The sequence below is a fragment of the Lynx rufus genome, unplaced genomic scaffold (assembly GCF_022079265.1).
Source record: "Lynx rufus isolate CCGP_SWC_20201006 ecotype Redwood Valley unplaced genomic scaffold, mLynRuf1.p SCAF_14, whole genome shotgun sequence".
NCBI lineage: Eukaryota > Metazoa > Chordata > Mammalia > Carnivora > Felidae > Lynx > Lynx rufus.
Genome location: NW_025814828.1, coordinates 38658534 through 38680016, shown reverse-complemented (window position 1 = coordinate 38680016; position 21483 = coordinate 38658534). Strand labels below are relative to the sequence as shown.

The 21483-nt window shown below is 45.4% G+C and overlaps 1 protein-coding gene across 1 annotated transcript in view; it reads left to right on the top strand.

The window, feature by feature from the left end:
- Window positions 1-21483, top strand: part of EFHC2 (EF-hand domain containing 2) — a 204268-nt gene that overhangs the window by 153738 nt on the left and 29047 nt on the right. Inside the window, exons 12-13 of the mRNA XM_047076103.1 lie at window positions 17650-17847; window positions 19538-19630. Of these exons, the coding sequence (XP_046932059.1) occupies window positions 17650-17847; window positions 19538-19630 (291 nt within the window). The remainder of the gene's footprint in view (window positions 1-17649; window positions 17848-19537; window positions 19631-21483) is intronic.

The following is a 21483-nucleotide window of genomic DNA, read 5'->3' as shown; positions in this document are numbered from 1 at the left end:
AATGACTCAACTCCAGCCCCTCTGAGTGTTCCACACGGGGAAGGAAAATACCCAAATCTAGCCCCCTTCGGCCATCCTGCCCCACGTAAAGGGAGAAAAGGGGAGAAAATGAAAGGTGCTTGTGAAGTTCACAGCCAAGGGACACGGGCACACTAAAAGGCTGAGACCTAATCACAGCGGTAGAGAACGCTCGCTTTTGCCCACACTTTACCATTCGCTAAAGGCTTATTTACCAGAGTGCCTTTTACACAGTCCACCATGTCCAGCTTTGAACAGAAAATTACCAGGCATCCTAAAAGGCAAAACAACAACAACAACAACAACAACAAAAACACCACAGTTTGAAGAGACAGAGCAAGAATCAGAACCAGACTCAGGTATGGCAGTAATGTGCAATTTTCACACTGTGAATTTAAAATGATATTTTAACTATCTAATGGCGAAAACAGGCAATATGTAAGGACTGATGGATAAAGGAAGCAAAGAGATGGAAATTCTAAGAGTCAAATTTCTCCATTGTTTTTTGTTTTTTTTTTTTTTTGAGAGAGAGAGACAAAGCAGACCTAAAAACTGTCTTTTTTAAACTTTTTTTGATGTTTATTTTTGAGAGAAAGAACGACATAGCGTGAGCAGGGGAGGGGCATAGAGAGAGGGAGATACAGATTCTGAAGCAGGCTCCAGGCTCTGAGCCATCAGCACAGAGCCCGACGCAGGGCTCGCACTCACAAACCACGAGATTGTGACCTGAGCCGAAGTTGGATGCTCAACCGACTGAGACTGGCCACCCAGGCGCCCCAGATTTCTCTGTTGTAAAGTTACTTATCTTTCCTTATATAGTGAGCAAATACCTTGAGAGAGACGCTCTGAGCTTATGCAGATCCTGCTGTTCCTCAAACTTTCACCCACTCATCTCAGCATCCAGTACTAGAACTTTCAGAGTTTTGATTTTGCCTCCCTGGGCTGGCCTATATAGTTGGACTTAATTTCATCTTAATTTCGATGTCAATTTATTGCCTTGGAGCTTTCCACAGTAAGTGGGTAAAATAGATTTATACTTCAAATTTTTATTTGGCGGAATATTGGCTTTGAGTTCTGGAAGATAACTTTTGTTTTTTTGGTGCTTGGAGACGCAGCTGAGAAAAGGTCCATTGTGATCTCTTTTGGCCAACGGGTCGAGTTTCTTCAGCCTTCAACTTCAATTTTTTTTTTTCAACGTTTTTTATTTATTTTTGGGACAGAGAGAGACAGAGCATGAACGAGGGAGGGGCAGAGAGAGAGGGAGACACAGAATCGGAAACAGGCTCCAGGCTCCGAGCCATCAGCCCAGAGCCCGACGCGGGGCTCGAACTCACGGACCGCGAGATCGTGACCTGGCTGAAGTCGGACGCTTAACCGACTGCGCCACCCAGGCGCCCCTTCAGCCTTCAACTTCAATCGAAGCACTTTGCGGGTCTAGCTTTGTGCATAGGTCTTGTGTGTAGGAGTTCCAAATTGTTCTCCTCCTTGGCCAGAGGTCTTGTCTCTTGTGCCCAAATGAGCAGTAAAATCTGGGCTCTTAACCTGTTAATAGTATTTGATTTCCCACCTCCCCTGTGCGCCGCCCTATTAGCCTGTACCCCGCCTTCCCCTCTGGCTGTCGGCTGCCTCTTTGCCTTCATAGCTGGTACATTCACTCTCCTTTTTCAGAAGCTCAGCCAGGACTTTGAGTTTTAATTGCTGCCTTGTCTACCATTTTGCCACACACAAACTCTCTGCCATGCCATATGGACTCTCTAAAATTAACTCAGCTCCACTATTTAAAAATCTTAATAACTCTCAGGCTTTTCTCTTTCTATTTTGGAAGCATGTCCATTCTTATAGCCTCGCGTTTTATGGGATGCTAGAAAAAATTCTTGGCATTTTAGAATAAATAAACCATCTAGTGTTGTGCCAAAACAGATAGGACCAACTCTGTTTCTGAGGTTTTATATATACATATATATTTATACTGCGTTTCTTTTATTTCTTTTTCCATGATTATATTCTTGTGGGAGTGGGTAAATCATTAACAGTGAAACGCCTGTTTCATCCAAAATTCAATGTTCTAATGGTCTCTTTTCTAAATGAAGGTTCTATGAATAAAAGCAAGGCAGCTATGGGGCCATCTAGTTGGTAACAAATGACGATGTTAGTGCCACCCAAGCTCTCTTCTTCAGTTAGAGTCCAAATTTTGGTTGAAAAAATGAGAGCGGTAACGAAATGCTCAATTCTAGTCCCCCTGGCGGGGGGGGGGGGGGGTGGAGAATCACGATGTAAAAATTGTGCTATAGATTGAGAGAATACTACAGAGCAGGAAGGGAATGACACTTGGGTCCCCATATGCCATATGCCCTGCCTGGCCATTTATCATTCAAGTAAATTTTGCAACCCAAAGTCCTGGGTGTGGAAGGCATGCCCCTCTGGAAGGTGGAACCACAGATTCACATGGGACGAGGTGCAGGAATTCACATGGGACGAGGGGGTGAGGAATTGTAGTGATCCAGCATCCCGCAGAGGGGGTGGGAACCGCTGTGGGCACCCCCTGGGACACGGAGGCCTGTCTTCCTCCTGGCTCAGGATGTACCCACTGCACACCAGCCCAGGGCACAGCAGACCCTGACAGTGACAGCTCCCTCCTGCCCAGAGGGGACCACGGCCCCTGAAGCAGCAGGGTAGTTGGGATCGTGACTGACAACCAGCTTCCCTGTTTTGTTGGATCTTAACTGATGGCCTGCTCAGTTGTCCTTTTGTTTTTTTTTTTATAAGCAGAAGTGTCCGACTCCTAATAGATTAGCATATCTGTTTTACTTTTTATTTAGAGCCACGCACGCTTTACCAGCATATGGATTTCTTGCATTACTTTTAAGGCTGCTATATTTAGGCCTGATGTATGTTTACATCACGTATATTTACACGCTAGGACTCGTTACACGATTGAAGCAAAGGGTGTTGAAAACAAGAATCCACGAACACGTCCTCATTATATTACCTAGATTAAAAATGATTTCCCGGGGCGCCTAGGTGGCTCAGTCGGTTAAGCATCCGACTCTTCATTTTGGCTCAGGTCGTGATCTTGGGGCTCATGAGTTTGAGCCCCGCATCGGGCTCTGCCCTGTCAGCGCGGAGCCTGCTTGGGATTCTCCGTCTCCCTCTCTCCCCCCCCCCCCCCTTCTTCTGCTCATGCTGCCTCTGTGTCTCTCCGAAAATAAATAATAAATAAACTTTAAAAAAATGATTTCCCACTGACACTTTGCAGTTTAAAAGTTCTAGGGGCGCCTGAGTGGCTCAGTCAGTTAAGCATCCGACTTCGGCTCAGGTCACGATCTCACGGTTCGTGGGTTCAAGCCCCGCATCGGGCTCTGTGCTGACAGCTCAGAGCCTGGAGCCTGCTTCGGATTCTGGATTCTGTGTCTCCCTGTGTCTCTGCCCCTCCCCTCCTGGCGCTCTGTCTCTTTCTCTCTCTCAGAAATAAATAAAAGCATTAAAATTAAAAAAAAAAACAAGTGCTAGCCACTGTCATAGTGTAGGTAGACCAGTCGCGTAGGTTGTGTCCATGACTTCTGATTCGGATAAGTGACTTCCTTGCCATGCCGGGGCCGCCTCTCCCAAGCTCAGAGTTCTTCATAGAAGACCGAAACGAATCCAAAAACAGGCCCCCGAAATCTGTGAGAAATCTTCCAACTTCCCATCCTGGTCAGGAAGAAAATCGTTTTACTCTTTCTTGTCGGATTTATTTCCTGGCCTAAGAGATCCAGTTGCCTTAATGACAGTCTGTCAAATGGGCATAAGCCAGAGAGTCTTCCCCAAGGCTCCTCTGTGAGTGAGTGGTCCTACAGAAGGGCCGCTGTAAGAGCTGTGACCTGGACAGCTCTGGGGACACCAAGCATGGTGAGCCTGTTTTTAGAGTCCCTCTGTCAGTGGTTGGGGTATGGGCACGAGACTCCCAGCGTTTATTCTGCCACCTAGCCTCTTCTTCCCCGACCAACCCCCCACCCAAATTTGGCTTCTTGGTCTCCACATCAGAAGCTTATCTGCCTCTCCCCATCTCCCCTCCCCCCTTCCCTCCCTCCTCCCTCCATTTTATGTTCGCTTGGGCACCATTTATGGAGGGCGGACATGATTGGGTCCCTCCTCTCCTTCACTCCTTCCAGCCCCCAGATCTGCCCACGCCCCGTCCGTGCCAGAGCCTACAGAACGTGGTGAAGCACGACCACACAGCAATACCCAGACCGCTCTAGAGACCTGTTTGTAAGGTTGCCTCAACGGAGGGGAGCCGAGCTGTGCAGTGGAGGAGAAGCCATGCAGATTCCAAAAGTGCTTTATTGTAGGAAATTGGGTTTTGTTTCATTGTTTTAAGAGATAGTTATAGTCACAACCAGACGTATGATGGTCTCAGCGAGAACAGGCCATTTTAGGGGCGCCTGGGTGGCTCCGTCGGTTAAGCGGCCGACTTCGGCTCAGGTCACGATCTCGCGGTCCGTGAGTTCGAGCCCCGCATCGGGCTCTGTGCCGACAGCTCAGAGCCCGGAGCCTGTTTCAGATTCTGTGTCTCCCTCTCTCTGACCCTCCCCCATTCATGCTCTGTCTCTCTCTGTCTCAAAAATAAATAAACGTTAAAAAAAAAAAAAAAAGAACAGGCCATTTTGGGAAGCAAACACACCAAAATGGGGCAAGAGTTGCATTAAAATGTACAAAACACATTTTTTTAAGCCTTATTTTTGAGAGAGAGAGCGAGTGAGTGCGTGGGCTCATGAGCTGGGGGAGGGGAGAAAGAGACGGGGAGAGAATCCCAAGCAGGCTCCGCACTGTCAGCACAGAGCCTGACGTGGGACTGGAACTCACGAACCGTGAGATCGTGACCTGAGCCGAGATCAAGAGCCGGACGCCTAACCGACTGACCCACCCAGGTGCCCCCACCCATCTTTTTTCTGAATTAAAATTAAACGGGAGGCACTCCTAGGAGACTGGACATTGCAGAAAACCCCATAGTAAACTACCAGAGAATTGTCTTTAGAAGCACCCACAAACAGTGCAAGGTAAGAAAGGGATTAAAAAGATGGAAAAAGAGATCAGGATTGGAGGGAGAGAGGGCACGAAGCAAAGGGAACTAAAGTCATGAAGATAAGTGTTTAAGAAAAATCCTTTTCTAAGCTAAAAAAAAAAAAGTGTCTGTAAATAGAATTCATCCTGTTTCAAGCAAAATACATGAAAAGAGATCACTGGATACACCTTGACAAAAATTTAAAGGTCATATATAAGGAAAGAATCTCCTAAGGGACATCAAAGCAAATCCAAACAGCAGAACCAATGACCTCAAAACCAAAAAGATACAGGCCTCAGGTAACACAATGAACAGACCCTGGAATAAATCTTCAGTGCTTTGAGAGTAAACAAATTGAGCACAAGTTGCTTGATGTACATGGAGACCATGGAAATGTTTTCAAATCTTCAAGAAAGCAAAGTATTGTTTCTTTGATAAGTTACTCCAAGTAATATGTTACTTTAGTAAATCACTCTAGAACATCAAGACAAAATCAAAACACAGAACTCAAACAGGACATCTGATCTTTAAAAGTTGGAACGGGGTGGGGGGGGCACCTGGGTGGCTCAGTTGGTTAAGTGCCCAGCTTTTGATTTTGGCTGAGGTCATGATCTCACAATTCGTGAGTTCGAGCCCCACATTGGGCTCTGCACTGACCTGCAGAGACTGCTTGAGATTCTCTCCCCCCTTTCTCTCTCTCTCTCTCTCTCTCTCTCTCTCAAATAAATAAACTTAAAAAAAAAATTAGAAAACAAGTTACATACACACAAACACACACAATTATACATCTCACTTTCAAGGTAAAACATTATTTCAAGAGGTTGAACGATGTTGTGAATGATGTTGTTACAAAAATTTTAAAGGATTGGGCGCCCGGGTGGCTCGGTCAGTTAAGCGTCCGACTCTTGGTCTCAGCTCAGGTCATGATCTGCCGGTTCGTGAGTTCGAGCCCTGCAGCACGGAGCCTGATTGGGATTCCCTCTCCCTCTCTGCCCCTCCCTCTCTCTCTCTCTCAACATACATAACCTTAGAAAAAAAATTTTAATTTAAAGGGATGATGACATCCCTTTTATACCAGACAAAATAGCCAAACTCCTCTGCATGAGTGAGGGGGAAACTAATGGCTGAATTCCTCACGTTCTCTCTCGAAAGGAAAATCATATATTTTATCCTTAACTTTGAGACTTAGGTAGATTTTAATTTCAGAGCAATTTCGACTTCATCAAGATAGGATAGTAGAATCTAATAGTCATTTCACAGTGTGTATGTATATTAAATCATCATTAAAGCTGCAGGGGGGAAAGGAATTTTGGGGAGTGGGCCCAGAGATTGGAGCAGTGTGGAAATTCATTGTATAGCTTCTTGAATTTGTACCGTGATGGGTTCCTTTAATCATGTTAAAACCGATTATTGAAAAAAAAAAATCCAGAGAACTATATTGCCTGGTGTTCCTTTTTAGCAAAAAAAAAATTTGCAGAACTGAAGAGCAGAGCTAATATAGCCTTTATTGCAAAAGGCAAGTAGCAGCAGAAGCTAATGGCACCAAGACATGAACAACTGAAAACCCAAAACAAGATGACCAGGGTGGGGGGGGGGGGAATGTCCTAGGAGAAGTCTTGTCCATCGCTGTAAACTCCCTGATCGCCTTTGGAGCCATTATGACACGTCCCACCTGCCCAAGGTGGGCATATGATCACCTCCCTCTTTCCCGTTTATATTCCTCCCGGGACCTCTCCTCTCCCTCCTCCCACTTAGTTGTCCAGGAACCCCAGGAGGGGAACTTTGTCCAAGGAGGGCCAGACCGCTCTCAAATGCCACTGCTGTGGCTCCTTGTTGCCTCAAGACTGGCGTGGGAGACTGTTCTGCCAGGCTGATGGATGCCACTTAGGCAAATAGTCGAAGGTTCAGTGTTGCTACTCTTTTAAGTTAGGAGAGACAGGATCATGTCCACGAAGCCGAAGGGGAAGGACCAACAGGGACCAAGAAAGCGAAGGCACAGGTGACAAGCTGTACAACGAGCCGTTAAGGATAGGTCACGACCTAGTTATGCCCTTTTCCATTCCGCCCAATGGACGTGTCAGGCTTTCTCACTCTTAAGCTCTTAACTTCACCACTTTCCTCCCACTCACAGTAGAAAACCTCGTCCCCGGGTTAACAGAGAACGTAGAGGTCCCTCTTTTGAGATACAAACCCTTCCCATGCCCCTGCACGCACAACTCGGCACTCTTCCTTTCCCATCTCGGTGGAAACGGTGTCCCCCGCCCCATGCTGTCCAAAGCTAGCTTCTGTGATGGCCTTGTCTCCCAGACACTCAACAAGAGACCTGGGGCCCATCCTTGGTTCTACCCTCTTGCCGCGTTCCCTCTGCCCCAGCAGCCCTCGCTGGTGTATCTGCCCTCCTGTTGCTTTCTGAGTGCTCTGACATCTGTTCTTGTACCTCCCTCTTGCTCAACGCTCAGGAGACTCCCTTCACCTGCAGAAGAAAACCCAGAGGCCCTAACATGGCCCCTCGTGTGCCTCTCATGATTGGACCCCACCTGCCCCCTCTCTTAACTTCTTGTTTCGCTTCCGTATGTCCTAGCTCTCCGAAGAATCTTGGCCATCTGGGTTCAGGTCTTGGCTTCACCACTTTAACTAGCTGTGTGCCCTTGGGCATTTTGCTGACCCTCTCTGGGCCTCAGTTCCTCGTCTGTAAAATGGGGATAATCAAAACTCCTGCCTCCAGGGCTGCTGTGGGAGAGAGGAGTTCCTGCTTATGAAGCAGTTGGCTTGATGAACACCTTTGTGCGTAAACATGAATATATACTTTCCCACCTTACCCAGTCTGACAACACAATTCAGCAGGACATATCTGAACACTAGCACTAAGCACTTGGTAAATGTGAGCTCTGTTAATACTTCGTACAGCTCCTTAGATGTACCACCCTCTTGTTCTCCTCGGATGTTTCAGGATACGGTTCCTTCTCCCATTCTTCCAGCCTCCCCTTCCTCCAGCCTACTTCCGTGACTGGCAAGTTGTCTTTCCTCTTCAGGGCCTGCTCCGTTACCACCTCTGCTATGAAGCCTTCCTGGATTTCCCCCTCCACGTATATACATGCCAGACTGGATGAGGGGTACTCTCTCTGAGCTTCTGGACATAGATTTATTGCGCCCCCCCCCTTTTTTTTTTTTTAACTTTGCTGACCCGGTTTTCCTTCTGGTCTGTGATGAACTCAAGGGTGCAGTCACTGAGGGCTGGGGATCAAATCTAGTCCATTCCTCTCCTGCTCTCCATCAATTGATGTTGTCCGACATGGAGTAAGTACGTGCTCAATTAGTGTTTGTCAAATGAATGAATGAATCCATAGTAAGGACATATTCAGACAGCACGCAATAGAAGAAATACAGTTTCCTAGCAAATAAGAGGTGTTCAACTTTATTAGCAATCAAATCATTATTGATTAAAATGAGAACTTGTTTTTACCTATGGAATTAGGAGACATTTTTAAAAATGACAATATCTATTCACCAACTTTTATTTTTTTAATGCTGATTTATTTATTTTTGAGAGAGAGAGCAAGCAGGGGAGGGGCAGAGAGAGAGAGGGGGGGGGGGGGAGACAATCCCAACCGGGCTCCATGCCGCCAGCCCAGACCCCTGTTGCGGGGCTCGAACCCACAGACTGCGAGATCATGACCTCAGCCGAAACCGAGAGTCAGACGTTCAACCGACTGAGCCACCCAGGTGCCCCTGAACTCTTGATCTCATCTCACAGTCACGAGCTCAAGTCAGGGCTGCTCTGTGTTGGGCACGGAGGCTACTTAAAAAAAAAAAAAAAAGTCCTTTTTTTTTTTTTTTAAATTTTTAACGTTTATTTATTTTTGAGACAGAGAGAGACAGAGCATGAACGGGGGAGGGGCAGAGAGAGAGGAGACACAGAATCGGAAGCAGGCTCCAGGCTCTGAGCCATCAGCCCAGAGCCCGACGCGGGGCTCGAACTCACGGACCGCGAGATCATGACCTGAGCTGAAGTCGGACGCTTAACCGACTGAGCCACCCAGGCGCCCCAAAAAAGTCCTTTTCTTTTGCCCACCTGATTGCCCTTCTGAGACGCTATCCAGAGGAAATTATTTAATTTTATTTAAATTTTTTTAAAAAAACAGCATTTTAGATGTTGACTCAGAAATGTGTGAGGAGAGTACATAGGTTTTCAAAGTTATTTTGTGAGTAAGCAAGCAAAAAAAACCCAACAAACACAAAACAAGATCACTGCTCCTTTCTTTCTTTCAGTATTGCTCTTGGGCCCATTTTCCACCCTACACTGTTAAGTCTGCCCGTCTCTTCCTTTCTCTGTAGTCAAAGGAAATAATTTTAAATAGCTTATGCCTGAAGATGTTCATCAGGACATCACTTGCGTAAAAGTTTGAGAAAAGCGCACAAAATACCCCGTGATAGAAGCATGGTTTAGCATTTTGGTTCCAGAAGAATATGTGGTAACATGACCCGTATTAGTTAAATGAAAAAAAAAAAAAAAGGCCGTAAAATAACGTTCGCAGCTATTAAGAAAAAGAAAAGACTGTTAAATACCCATGCATAGAAAAAGACTACAAAGAAGGATACTAAAATATTTAATTACTTGGTTATATTTGGGCAGTGGGAATGTGTATGGCTTCTTTTTCCTTGCTTTTATTATTAACCAAATTCTCTATATTTAGAAACGTGTTCCTTTTATAATGGAGTGAAGCCAGTAAGTCTATATTTTAGAGTGTGTGTTGAGGAAGAATTAGGACTGATTATATCTTACTTGATGCGTTTTGATATTAGTAAGACTTGACTTGCTAAATTGATTGTAAACACCTGGAGGGCACAGACCTAGTCTTGTTTAGCCGATGGTTTGTTCAGTATATACCTGTGGGCTTTTATGGGGTGTCCCTCCACGTAAGGTCCCCTGACTGTCACAGGGCCCAGCATGGCCTCTAAACCGTCTGGCAGCCAGGGAGAGTTAAAAACAAAAAGCCAAACAAGCAAAGTTTGCTTGGACACAAACCTCGAACACAGGATGGGTGTTACCCAAAAGGAAGGTGCTAGAAAATGAGTGTGCTCATACAAGTATGCTTGTAAATGAAATGAATATTCCTTCCTTCCCTGCCCACCATTGCAAGTGAAACGCCATCATCTACACTTTCATTTGCTGCTACCAAAAAATCTTGACATAATTTAAAAAACAAGAAAGCAAAAACACTGTTGTCCTAGCCCCCTTGAATGTTAATTAAATGGAATTGTACCAAATCGTAGAAGAATTATAGAGGAGTGGTTTTAAAGGGTTTCTAAAATCGTACCTCTCTGAGGAATAGTGTTAATAATATACAGCAATTGCTCTTAACTACATGAGAATATCTCGTGTGTGTGTGTGTGTGTGTGTGTGTGTGTGTTTTGGGTTTTTTTTTTTTTTTTTTGCTACACTTAAGCAGCCCCAGAGTCGAGTGCACCAAGACATCCTGGATTTCAAACTAAATAAATCAAAATTACCATGTACATTCCACTACCTGTCAAAACAGGAAAAGCCATAGTATGTGATGTGAAACGAAGATTAGAGCCGCAATGGAGAGAAAACTAGAAGCCTGCTTACATTTGGAATAAGAAAACAGGGTCAGTGATTTTCAGTGCAGATGTCCTTCTCTTGGAGAAAACATTTCAAAAAAATCAGTTTATAGCACAGATCTATTTGGCAGTAATTATGACACTGTCAAGAGATTCTTTAGCTTCCAGAGGACTTATTTCCGAGTCTAGCGTGCTTGCTTGTCATGAAGAACCTCACACGAATCAGGGGAATTTAAAATTTTTTTTTTCAACGTTTATTTTATTTTTGGGACAGAGAGAGACAGAGCATGAACGGGGGAGGGGCAGAGAGAGAGGGAGACACAGAATCGGAAACAGGCTCCAGGCTCTGAGCCATCAGCCCAGAGCCTGACGCGGGGCTCGAACTCACGGACCACGAGATCGTGACCTGGCTGAAGTCGGACGCTTAACCGACTGCGCCACCCAGGCGCCCCGTGGGAATTTAAAGCTTGAGGTATTAGGTGCCACTGCCAATGAAAAATGACCAAAAGGAGGATAAAGCAGACGTATATGCAACAGAGAATGGAAAGGGGCACCTAATTTGATTTCTGAGGATTAAGCATTTGTGCAGCTTCTCAGATATATCTGTTATATAAAGAAAGGTGCACCTGGAGTTTATTACTTCACCACTTCAGACTTAATCCTGAATATGACTACTTAAAACAAATGTGCCATGTTCCTTTTACATTCCGCAGGTAAATTATGTGATTTCGATCGTCGGAAACGTTTCACATTTTTCCAAGATAAGCTTGCTTATGAGAAGTAACTCTTTCAGTTTAATCATTTTTTTTTCATTATTTAAAACAAATTTGTAAGTAGGCTTCAGCCTGGCATGGGGCTTGAACTCGTGACCCTGAGATCAAGACCTGAGCTGAGATCAAGAGTCGGGCACTTGACCAACTATGCCATCCAGGCACCCCTCTTTCAGTTTGATACAACATGAAGAGATCTCTATTGTGGGATGATGAGAGTAATACAAACCGTTAGCATTTATTGAGCATTTATAGTTCCCGGCACTATGCTAAATGCTTTTTATACCTTGCTAATGTAACCCTCAGTTTTCATTTATTCAGCCAACTATTTATTATACAGTGCTTACTTACTGTGTGCCAGGATCTACTTAAAGTGTTGGGGATTCAGCAGTGAACAAAATAGACAAATAGCCCTGTCCTTTGTGGAACTCACGTTCCAGTGGGGGGCTAAAGACGATATACAGAATAAGAAAGCAAATGATCTACCAGGCTGGTGTATGATGAATGCCACTGAGGAGAAGAAATCAGAGGAGGAGTCAGGGAATGCCAGTCTTTTAGAGTAGGGGTTACACTTTTTTTTTAAGTTTACTTATTTATTTTGACAGAGAGAGAGAGAAAGTAACAAGGAGAGAGGGAGGGGCAGAGAGAGGGGGAGACAGAATCCCAAGCAGGTTCCATGCTGTTAGCCCAGAGCCCAACACAAGGGCTCGATCTCACAAAACCACAAGATCGTGACCTGAGCTGAGATCAAGAGTGGGATGCTTAACTGACTCAGCCACCCAGGTGCCCCAGAGGGGTCACACTTTTAAAAAGAATGGTCAGAGAAGGCCTCACAAAGATGATACTCCAGAAGATGCCCTACGGGAGGTGAAGGACCAAACTGTGTAACTGTCTTGGGGAGGAGCATTCTAGGGTAAGGGTAGCAGCCAGTGCAGAGATTCTAAAGCTGGTATGTAACTGCCTCGTTTGAGGAAAAGCAAGGAGTGTAGTATGGCAGGTGCAGAGGAAAGAGGGGACAAGGCCCAAGAGATGCAAAGGGGGACATCACGTCAGATATCACATCATGAGCCTTTTGGGTTCTACCTCAGGAGGGATGGCAAGCCCTCAGGGGGTTTTGAACAGAGGCATGACATGACCAACAAAGCAAACGGGCTCGTCCCGGCTTCCCAGATAAGGAACAGAGCTTCGGAGAAGTAACTTACCAAAGTTCCCAGTTGTCAGTGAATTGGCGGGGCTGGAATTTTAATCCAGGTCTGTGTAATCCAAAAGCTCATATTTTTCCCACTAAACCACACCCGTCTCCCGATTGCAGGGAGGCTTGTGACCCAGGCCGGGGTGGATGATATTCTTACTCTGGAGTTGACCTTGTGTTTCCCTTTTCTCTGGAGTTCTTTGGCTTCTGGCAAGACTACCATGTCGTACAACTCCAGGGGACACCATTTATACCAGGAGTCTGTAAATGTACTCCCGGGAGGTAGGCGGTGCCCAGACGACGTAGCCACGTGTAATGACCTTGTCCTCCAGTGACATTGAAGAGTTTCATGAATGGTCTTGAGCTATGGTTGCTATGGTTAAGCCGGCAGCAAAATCCTTTTTGGTCACACGTTTGTACTGGCCCCACTTTGATGCATCTTTCCGTCTCTCCTTCCTCTGACATATACTCTACCAGCTGTCTCTACCGCCCTGCACTCACTGTCTGGAAACACACAAGTTCAACAGTATGGCAGACTGGGGTGTCAGTGATGGGAAGGCAGGGTTTTCTGCTCCACGTGGGCAGCTTAGGCCCACAAGTAGAAGAGAAGGCCTGAGGGAGTGTAGGATGTGAGCAGGTGTGCCTGGCTTCTGATTAGAGAAAGTGGAACATTTTATTTGTTGAATATCAAATTGAAGGAAATGATCAAGAGTGCCAACCAATTGTCATCAGAATTGCTGCTGTGTTTAATTTAGGCTCAACCTGCTTTTCTTCTAGGCCTTCGGGCCCAAAGCTTGGACTCCTGAGCCCTTGTTTATGTTGAAACTGATTTTTTTAGTTGGCCTGGAAATTATTGCTTACGCTTCACCGATTCAACGTGTAAGAAAATGCCCTGAGATTCAGAGCTTTAAAGTGGAGTTTTGATTCATTGTTGCTTGAGTGGGCGCCTTTCATGGAATTATGTCTTGTAAAACTGCTTAGCATTTCATGTTTCAGGATTGCGCATAGTTACTTCAGTGCCCTAGAGCAGTTTGGCATCATTTTTTTTGACTCTTATGACTTTAATTACAAAAACTGAGAGAGAATCATGGCAGCATCCCTTATAAGATTAACTAATACTGAGATGATCCGTATACGATATTAACGCCAGGAACACAGTACAATGTTGAGTAAAGGCAAAGGTGGTTGACATTTTGAGTGTTTTTTTTTTTAATGTTTATGTTTCAGGGATAGAGAGAGAGAGAGAACAGGAATGGGAGCAGGGGATGGGCAGAGAGACAAAGACACAGTATCTGAAGCAGGCTCCAGGCTCCGAGCTGAAAGCAGCCAGCTGGACCTGGGGCTCGAACTCATGAACCGTGAGGTCATGACCTGAGCTGAAGTTGAACGCTTAACCAACTGAGCCCCCCACATGCCCCGCCGTTTTTGAGTTTTTAAGATTAGCAATGGTCATCACAGAACACCAGATGAAAACAACGAAAGCTTCTTTTGAGAATGCACTTTTATTTCCCTTAAATGAAGGTGCAGGAAGCACCAAGTTCAGACTTTGCTCTCAAATCACATTTCAGGTTCACTCGGAAGGTTTAAGTGAGGAAGGGCTGTGTTTCATGGGAGTCGGACCTCTGTTTTCATGGCTCCTGCCAGCAAAAAATAGAATATGCAGAAAACAGTTTGGTCCTCTCCCTCAGTCGGTTAAATATAGAATTCCTAAGCGACCCAGCGGTTTTACTCCTGCATTTGTACCCCCCCCAAATTCAAGACAGGCATTCAAACAAAAACTGGCACACCAATGTTCACAGCAGCACTATTCACAGTAGCCCAAAGGTGGAAACGACCCAGATGTCTGTCGATGCGTGAATGGATAAACAAAACGTGGTAGTTCACACAATGGACTATTACTCAGGCCTAAAAAGGTGTGAACATGAAAACATCACGCTGGGCAGGAAAAGCCAGACACAAAGGACGAGACTCTGGGATTCCACTCATATGAAATATCCAGCATCGGCAAATCTACAGAGGTGGAAAAGAGATTTGTGGCTGCCCCGGTGCAGAAGAGGGCGGGGAGGAAGGAAGGGGGGAGCAGAGGGAGTGCTTCTTCAAGGTGATGAAAAGGTCTGGGGACAGACAGAAGCGGCGGCAGCCCAACGTTGGGGATGCGCACCCCTGGTACGTTTTCTGTTCCGTGTGCTTTACCACGATACAAAGACGGAGGGTGCCACTCTTGAGAAGATCCTTCGTTCTTGGTGGAGCCAAGTCAAGTTTGACCGGGTTGGGGGGGAGCCCAAAAGAAAAGGGGCACATGGCAAATGGGGGCAAAGGGGCAGCAGTCCTGGGACCTGCCCCACGGGCACACCGGCCACACCGGCCTCCACTCCGGGGACCCCGCTGTGTCCCCCCATGCCTGGGGGCGGTTTCAAGTCTGGGGCAGCTCGTCTGAAACCCTCACCTAAAGGCACGGGGAGCGGCGGGGTACCAAGCTGTTTAAAACCCGAGCACGCGGAAGTCCAGCAGATATAAATTTTAACCGCGTTGAGGCCAGGACAACTGCAGTTTATCCAACGAAAAGGAAAATAAACTTTTATGACCTGGTGGTGCTAGAACAAGTTTAGTTAAAGGTGCGCGGCAAGTTTCTGGTTACCGCCGCACCCGTTCTTTTCCCTCGTCCTGGGGAGTTTGCCACTTGTCCTCCTTCACGCTGTTTCCGCCTCCAAAAGGAAAAAAAAACCTTTCAGGTGTTTTTTGTTTTTTTGGGTTTTTTTTTTTTTTATGATGATGAAAGCAATATTTGATACTTACAAAAGTTCAGAGAAAGCAGAAATTATATATAAAGGTATGTTATATATATATATATACATAAGTTATATATATAAAGATATAGATTATATGTATAAATACATATATATAGATACATATATGTAATGTATATAAAGAAATCTCAGCGATCAGGGACAACATTATAGATGCTTTGGCCTGTACCCTTCATTTTTTAAAGTTTTAATTGAAATTCCAGTTAACATACAGTGTCATGTCAGGTTCAGCGATTTGGCACTTCGATGCGATACTCCGTGTTCGTCACGACAAGTGCACTCCTTGATCCCCATCGCCTGTTTCCCCTGCGAATCTATAGGTACTGGAATCTTCACTTTCACTGGGATCGTGCATTTATCAATGCAGCATGGACATCTTTCGTACAAGCAGATGCCAATCAGCAACCTACTGTAAAAAATTTTTTTCAAGTTTATTTTTGAGAGAGGGAGACAGAGCAAGTGGGGGAGGGGCAGAGAGAGCGGGAGAAAGAATCCGAAGCAGGCTCCGCGCTATCGGCGTGCAGCCCGATGGCAGGGCTCGAACTCATGAACCGTGAGATGATGACCTGAGGGAAATCAAGAGTCGGACACTTAACCGACTGAGCCACCCAGGCACCCCAACAACCTGCTTTTTATGGCTGCATAGCATTCCATTTTCCGCCCGTGTCATGACTGAGTATTCCGTGACCGGTGTTCTAAATGAGCTGTGGGCTTTCCTCGGAGAGATTTCTCCATGGTCACTTAGCCCTTTGTCAGAGACGGTTGGTGACTCCGGGTTTCTGAAATCACTTTCTCTGACTTATTTATGCTGATCAAGTGATAGCCCTCGAAGCAGAGGTCATGGACGGTAAAGGGAGTAGAGGTCTGTAAACGGTCAGCTTAATACCCACAGCCTTTAGGAAACTTTCCCTGGCTGAGCCCCAACTCCATCCAGTCATTCTGTCTTCTGTGTCCCAACAGAAGAGGGATAGAACAACATGCAAGGGCGTGGGCTTTGGAGCCAGACTGCAACTGTTCTCATTCTGGCTTGCGTGACATGGGACGTATTCGGTGCCTCAGTGTTCTCCTCTGTAAAATGGGGATAGTAATAGCCCCTATCTTCTGAGCCAGATGAAATGATCCATGCCAGAAGTTTCTGGCAACGCAGGACCTGGCCCATAGCTAGTACTCGATGGATGGCAAGGGTTATATTATTACTCAGTTCGTTCAAGCGGCCCTCCCAGTCTGTGGTGTTGAGAGACTAGGAGAGGCCCAGAGATCTTCGATGATCTTGAGAATGCCAAGAAATGCGTAAGAGAACTAAAAGCCGTTATTCTGAAAGACCAGTCTGTGAGCCGCAGAGCAAATACAATCTTGTATTCCCTTGCTTATTTGGGATTCTTGGGAACTGAATTATTCGCGGTAAGTAGATTTTCTAGATAATGGAAGCTTATTCATGTAACCACTGTAACGGTTGGCATTTTAACTATTTTGATGTACTTCTTTCTTACACGTGCTGCGTGGTTTATAGCTGTGATATAGAGAATATACTGAGGACAACCCTGCCAGTTTGTTAGGCTCTGAGTCCTCATCGTTAATATGTTGTTGTTGCTGTCATTTGTTGTTGTCGTTGTTGTTTTTTAGCTCTGCCACAAAATCTCAATGCCATTGTCTTCAAAAGCCTAAGACAGCTGTACCTTTACATCGTTCTTCATTTTTTACTCTTTTCCTCTCGCTTTTTTCTCACTGGCAGGGCGTGTCGGTCTGAGTTTTTCTGCGGAGATGTTTATAATTGCTTTCTCCAACTCGAAAAGACCTTTCTAATGTACTGATTTATACATTTTATGCCTGGGAAACCAGAACCCCAAGTCTGTTACTATTTTGTGTAAAGTAAGGTTAATAGGCATTGAACAAAATCCTGTATCTAGTGGCAGGTGTTTTTTGTTTGTTTTTTATTTTTTATTCTTTATTCTTTAACCAAGGACTTTGAGAGATTCACTTTCTGGTTGCAGGCACTTCTCTGGTAGGAGTTTGAGTTTGGGGAAAATGCCATTTCATTTAGAAGCTGTAGTGCGTCCATCCCAGCACTGGTGCCTTCCTGCTGCTCAGAATTGAAATGGAAATTAAATTAAAGAAAAATAGTCACCTGTCCTCTGTGCGGTTGATAAAAATTTTATACGGTGGAGTTTGGATATTCTTGAGAGAAAGCAAAATATTGTTCTTAGATGCAACTTCATGAGCGTTTTCTCATTTTCTTTACAGAGACATAATGATGACTCTAACCGTTGGGAGACTCCTAGAACATGAATTTATAACCCTTGCACGTCACTACGGGGTGCCCGAGGACACGTGTCCCGATATGAACATCCTAATGGCGCAGGCCCACGAACAACTCAAGAAAAATACTTTTGAGAATTTTGAAAGACTCATTGCTACTTGTGTCTATGAAGATCGAGAAAAGTAAGTCTTTCTTTTCTCGATTTTAATAAATTTCTGTAGGCCCGAGTAGTGAGCAGATTCACGTTTTATCCCAAAGGGCAAAAAGAACTTTGAGATGTTCCATTATACTCCCACTATATAGCAGAGGTCCTGTAAATCATTTTTGGTGAGCATCTGATACACATATTTCATAGTGATGGTGACCTCTGTTTGCTGATGGAATACGGAAGGCCCGTGTATCTTCAAAAAAACAGGATGCCTCTTTGCATTTCCTTTTAATTGGTTTCTGGAAGCTTTCAGCCGAAACGTAGTAAAGCCAAATGTTAGAAGGTTTCATTCAGAGAGGTCTTTTTCTTACATTATTTTAGTGATGACTGGGACTTACAAATGACCTTTATAATACAGAGAACAGGGAATTTACAAGGAAACGTTCTACAGAGTTGCTTTGAAATGATTTCTTCTTGAAAATAATGAAGTTCAGCGTAGTCTATCTCTAATACATTTGCCATGTTTATATTGAGCTTTATCGAGTCATTTTTATAAAGTAGAGCCCCATCTTACCCACAGACCTGATATCATGGGGGGAAATACTCACGTGGAGTTAGAAAATCTTAGTTTTAACCCTAGCCTCTAATTTTGTTAGGCCCCACCACTGCCGTTTCTTTGCTCCCGCGACCCCTTCCGCCATCCCCAGACCTGAAGTTTACATCCAAGTGGCCTGCTGTGTACCCTAAATATCTTTAAAGGTCCAATGGTTCATCTTAGTGATGAACACGAGTATTTTTTCCTAATCCAGAATAATACAGCCTCGTTGAGTTTTTGTAAAGATGATATTTTTCCTTGAACCTTCACACTTTGCCGAGCCTTCTGGAGGATGTGTGGCCTGAGCTTTGCATGACCCTGGCCCTGCCTTCCACCCTGGTGGGACCCCTCCCCCGGGGTGAGAAGTGTGACCCTCCTTCACTAAAGGAATGCCTCCTGGGCATTCCAGACCTCTTCCAGATCTGACAAGCTTCCGTTCTAGACATAAACGCTCTCTCATCATTTTATAACCTCTCTGTGAATAAAGCCGCCCGCTTTCCTTCCTATTGGTTCTCATTTTGCTTGGTGCCTAGAAGAATATTGGCCGAGTGAGAACACTGGACGAGCACTTCTGTGCCCCCCCCCCCCCCACAGCGGGCTGAGGAAAATGACTCTTGGGCTGCTCTGGAGAAACCCTCTGACAAAACTGAGGTGAATGTTAAGGCCCCAGCTGGGGCTTCCAAATTGCAAGGTTTGGGTCCAAGAAAAGACTAGAAAGACACCCTCAAGTCATTGAATACTTGTGTTGGAGGCTCTAGATGCCTGTCAAATTAAGAGATGTTTTCAAATATCAGAGCCATCTTTTGACCAGTGGTCAAGAAGGCAGACCAATTACTTAGAGCAACACTCGTGGCCGCAGCCCTAATACGCTGTGCTGTCACCAACCAAGAGTCTGAATCGTGATGGGCAGGCCTTTGTAAGGACAGAATCTGATGGCTTATGAACTGGAAAAAGTTGGTGAAATGCCATAGGACTGTTTTTCCTTACTGTGAATCCCCCTACCACCGCTGATACTCATTTCCGTGTGCAGATTCTTGGGAGGCATCTGTGTTTTCTTTCCTATAGCATGTAACTGTTTACTCAAGAGAGACAAAATCTATAAACACCTGCCTACTCTGTTTTAATGCAGGAAAAAAGTGCTACCCACCAAAGACATCAGAAGGCTGTGCAAATCCTTCAGGTTACCTCTGACTGATGACCTCCTGGGATCCATACTGTCCGGGTAAGCGAGAGCTCCTCCCTCCGTGGGGTTTGTCCTGCACACTTTTGTGGGGCGGGGGGCTCCTCCTGGTTGTACATTTACCTTTCATTATCCTTGATTGCCCCTTGACCGTTCCGGTTATGTTATTGACGACGCATTTCCATTTAAGTGTTACGAAAGGAAAAGTTGGTCATGGTTTTGAACGTTGGACAGCCTGTTCTGAATTGCTAGTCTATCTTTTTAACATTAAGACAGACACACGTAGGGGCGCCTGGGTGGCCCGGTCGGCTGAGCGCGGACTTTGGCTCAGGTCACGACCTCGCGGTTCGCGGGTTCGAGCCCCGCGTCGGGCTCTGAGCTCTGTGCTGACAGCTCGGAGCCTGGAGCCTTCTTCAGATTCTGTGTGTGTGTGTGTGTGTGTGTGTGTGTGTGTGTGTGTGTGTCTGTCTCTCTCTCTCTGTCCCTCTCCTGCTAGTACTCTGTCTCTCTCTCTGTCTCTCTCTCTCTCTCAAAATAAATAAAAAGCATTTACAAAAATAAAATAATATTTAAGACACACATACAGATACACACAGGTTCCCGGGACAAAATGAAAACGTCCTACTTCATTGGTTTTGAGGGTATTAGATCTCAAATTCGGGGCAGATTTTTCAAAGCAGTAGTTCCTACTGGCTAAAGACATGTGGTAAGAGGGCCTAGTGTTACTAGCATAGGGCTCTGCCCTACTAGAGCCCCAGATGTAAACCGTGGCGATTATGACGTTGCAAAAGGAAAGCACCATGAACTGCTTTCTGAAACACCTCACTCTCCTGCTCAACGTCTACTTTTGACTTCCTGGCACCCGCCCTCCCAGCTACGCAGACTCTGGCATTATCCCAGCCCCTCCTCCGACTTGCTCATCTCGGTAATTCTGACATTTTGGACTGTGTTCTAGCCATCGTTGTCCTTGCTCTGAAGACATTACTTCATTTGCTTTGTGAGCACAGCTTCATGAGTCAGAACTATTCTCTTCCTACCTTACATGAGGATGCTGAAGTTTAGGGAGATGAGGTGGTTTGCCCAAAGTCCCATAATCTAGAAGAAGAGCTTGACGGTTCTACATCCTGCCTACTCCTTGCAGCCGCTCTTTCCTCTCCATTCCTACCGTCTTCACTCTTGTTCTGACCCACGTTTCTTCCTGGCTATTACAGCGCCTCCACATTGGTCTTTCTTCCACCAGTCTCTGAATGTTTAAATCTGTCTTCACACGCGGCAGCTTAATACCTTCTAAGAGCCAAAATGTCATAGCACTGCTTTTCTACTCACGAACTCTCCGTAACCCCTCTTTCCTTTTCAAGGAAAGACCGAAATCGCTGGCTTTTCACTCCTTCTCCCCCTTCTGCATTGGGAGGCTTAGGGTTGTCAGTGGGAGCATTGTTTTCAGGCGGGGGCTGGAGTGGGGAGTCCTCATCTGAGACAAAAGGAACAGATAAAACTAAATCCCACGTGGAAGAACTAGGGTCTGAAGCATCAGAAGGGGACTGAATAGGGCCAATCCAGTTGGATGTACCTGTGTGTTACATTGACCTGGGTTTTTTTTTTCTGGAATATCAGCCCCAGGGTGCTTTTATTTGCTAGCATCAGTGTGAGGGAGAAGGCAGGTCATCCTGATGGAAAGGACCTGAGATGAGATAGGCCTAGGAGTCTGCTTTCTTCCGTCATCACATTCCCAAGACCACATGGGCTACTTAGCATTTCACATGTCTACCTCCTGCTTCCCACTGTTAGTTAGTTAGTTAGTTAGTTAGTTAGTTAGTTAGTTAGTTTGCCTTTTCTCTTGCTGTTTCTTAAGTAGAAAATAGCTTCCAGTTTTCTTCACCTGTTGAAATCCTGCT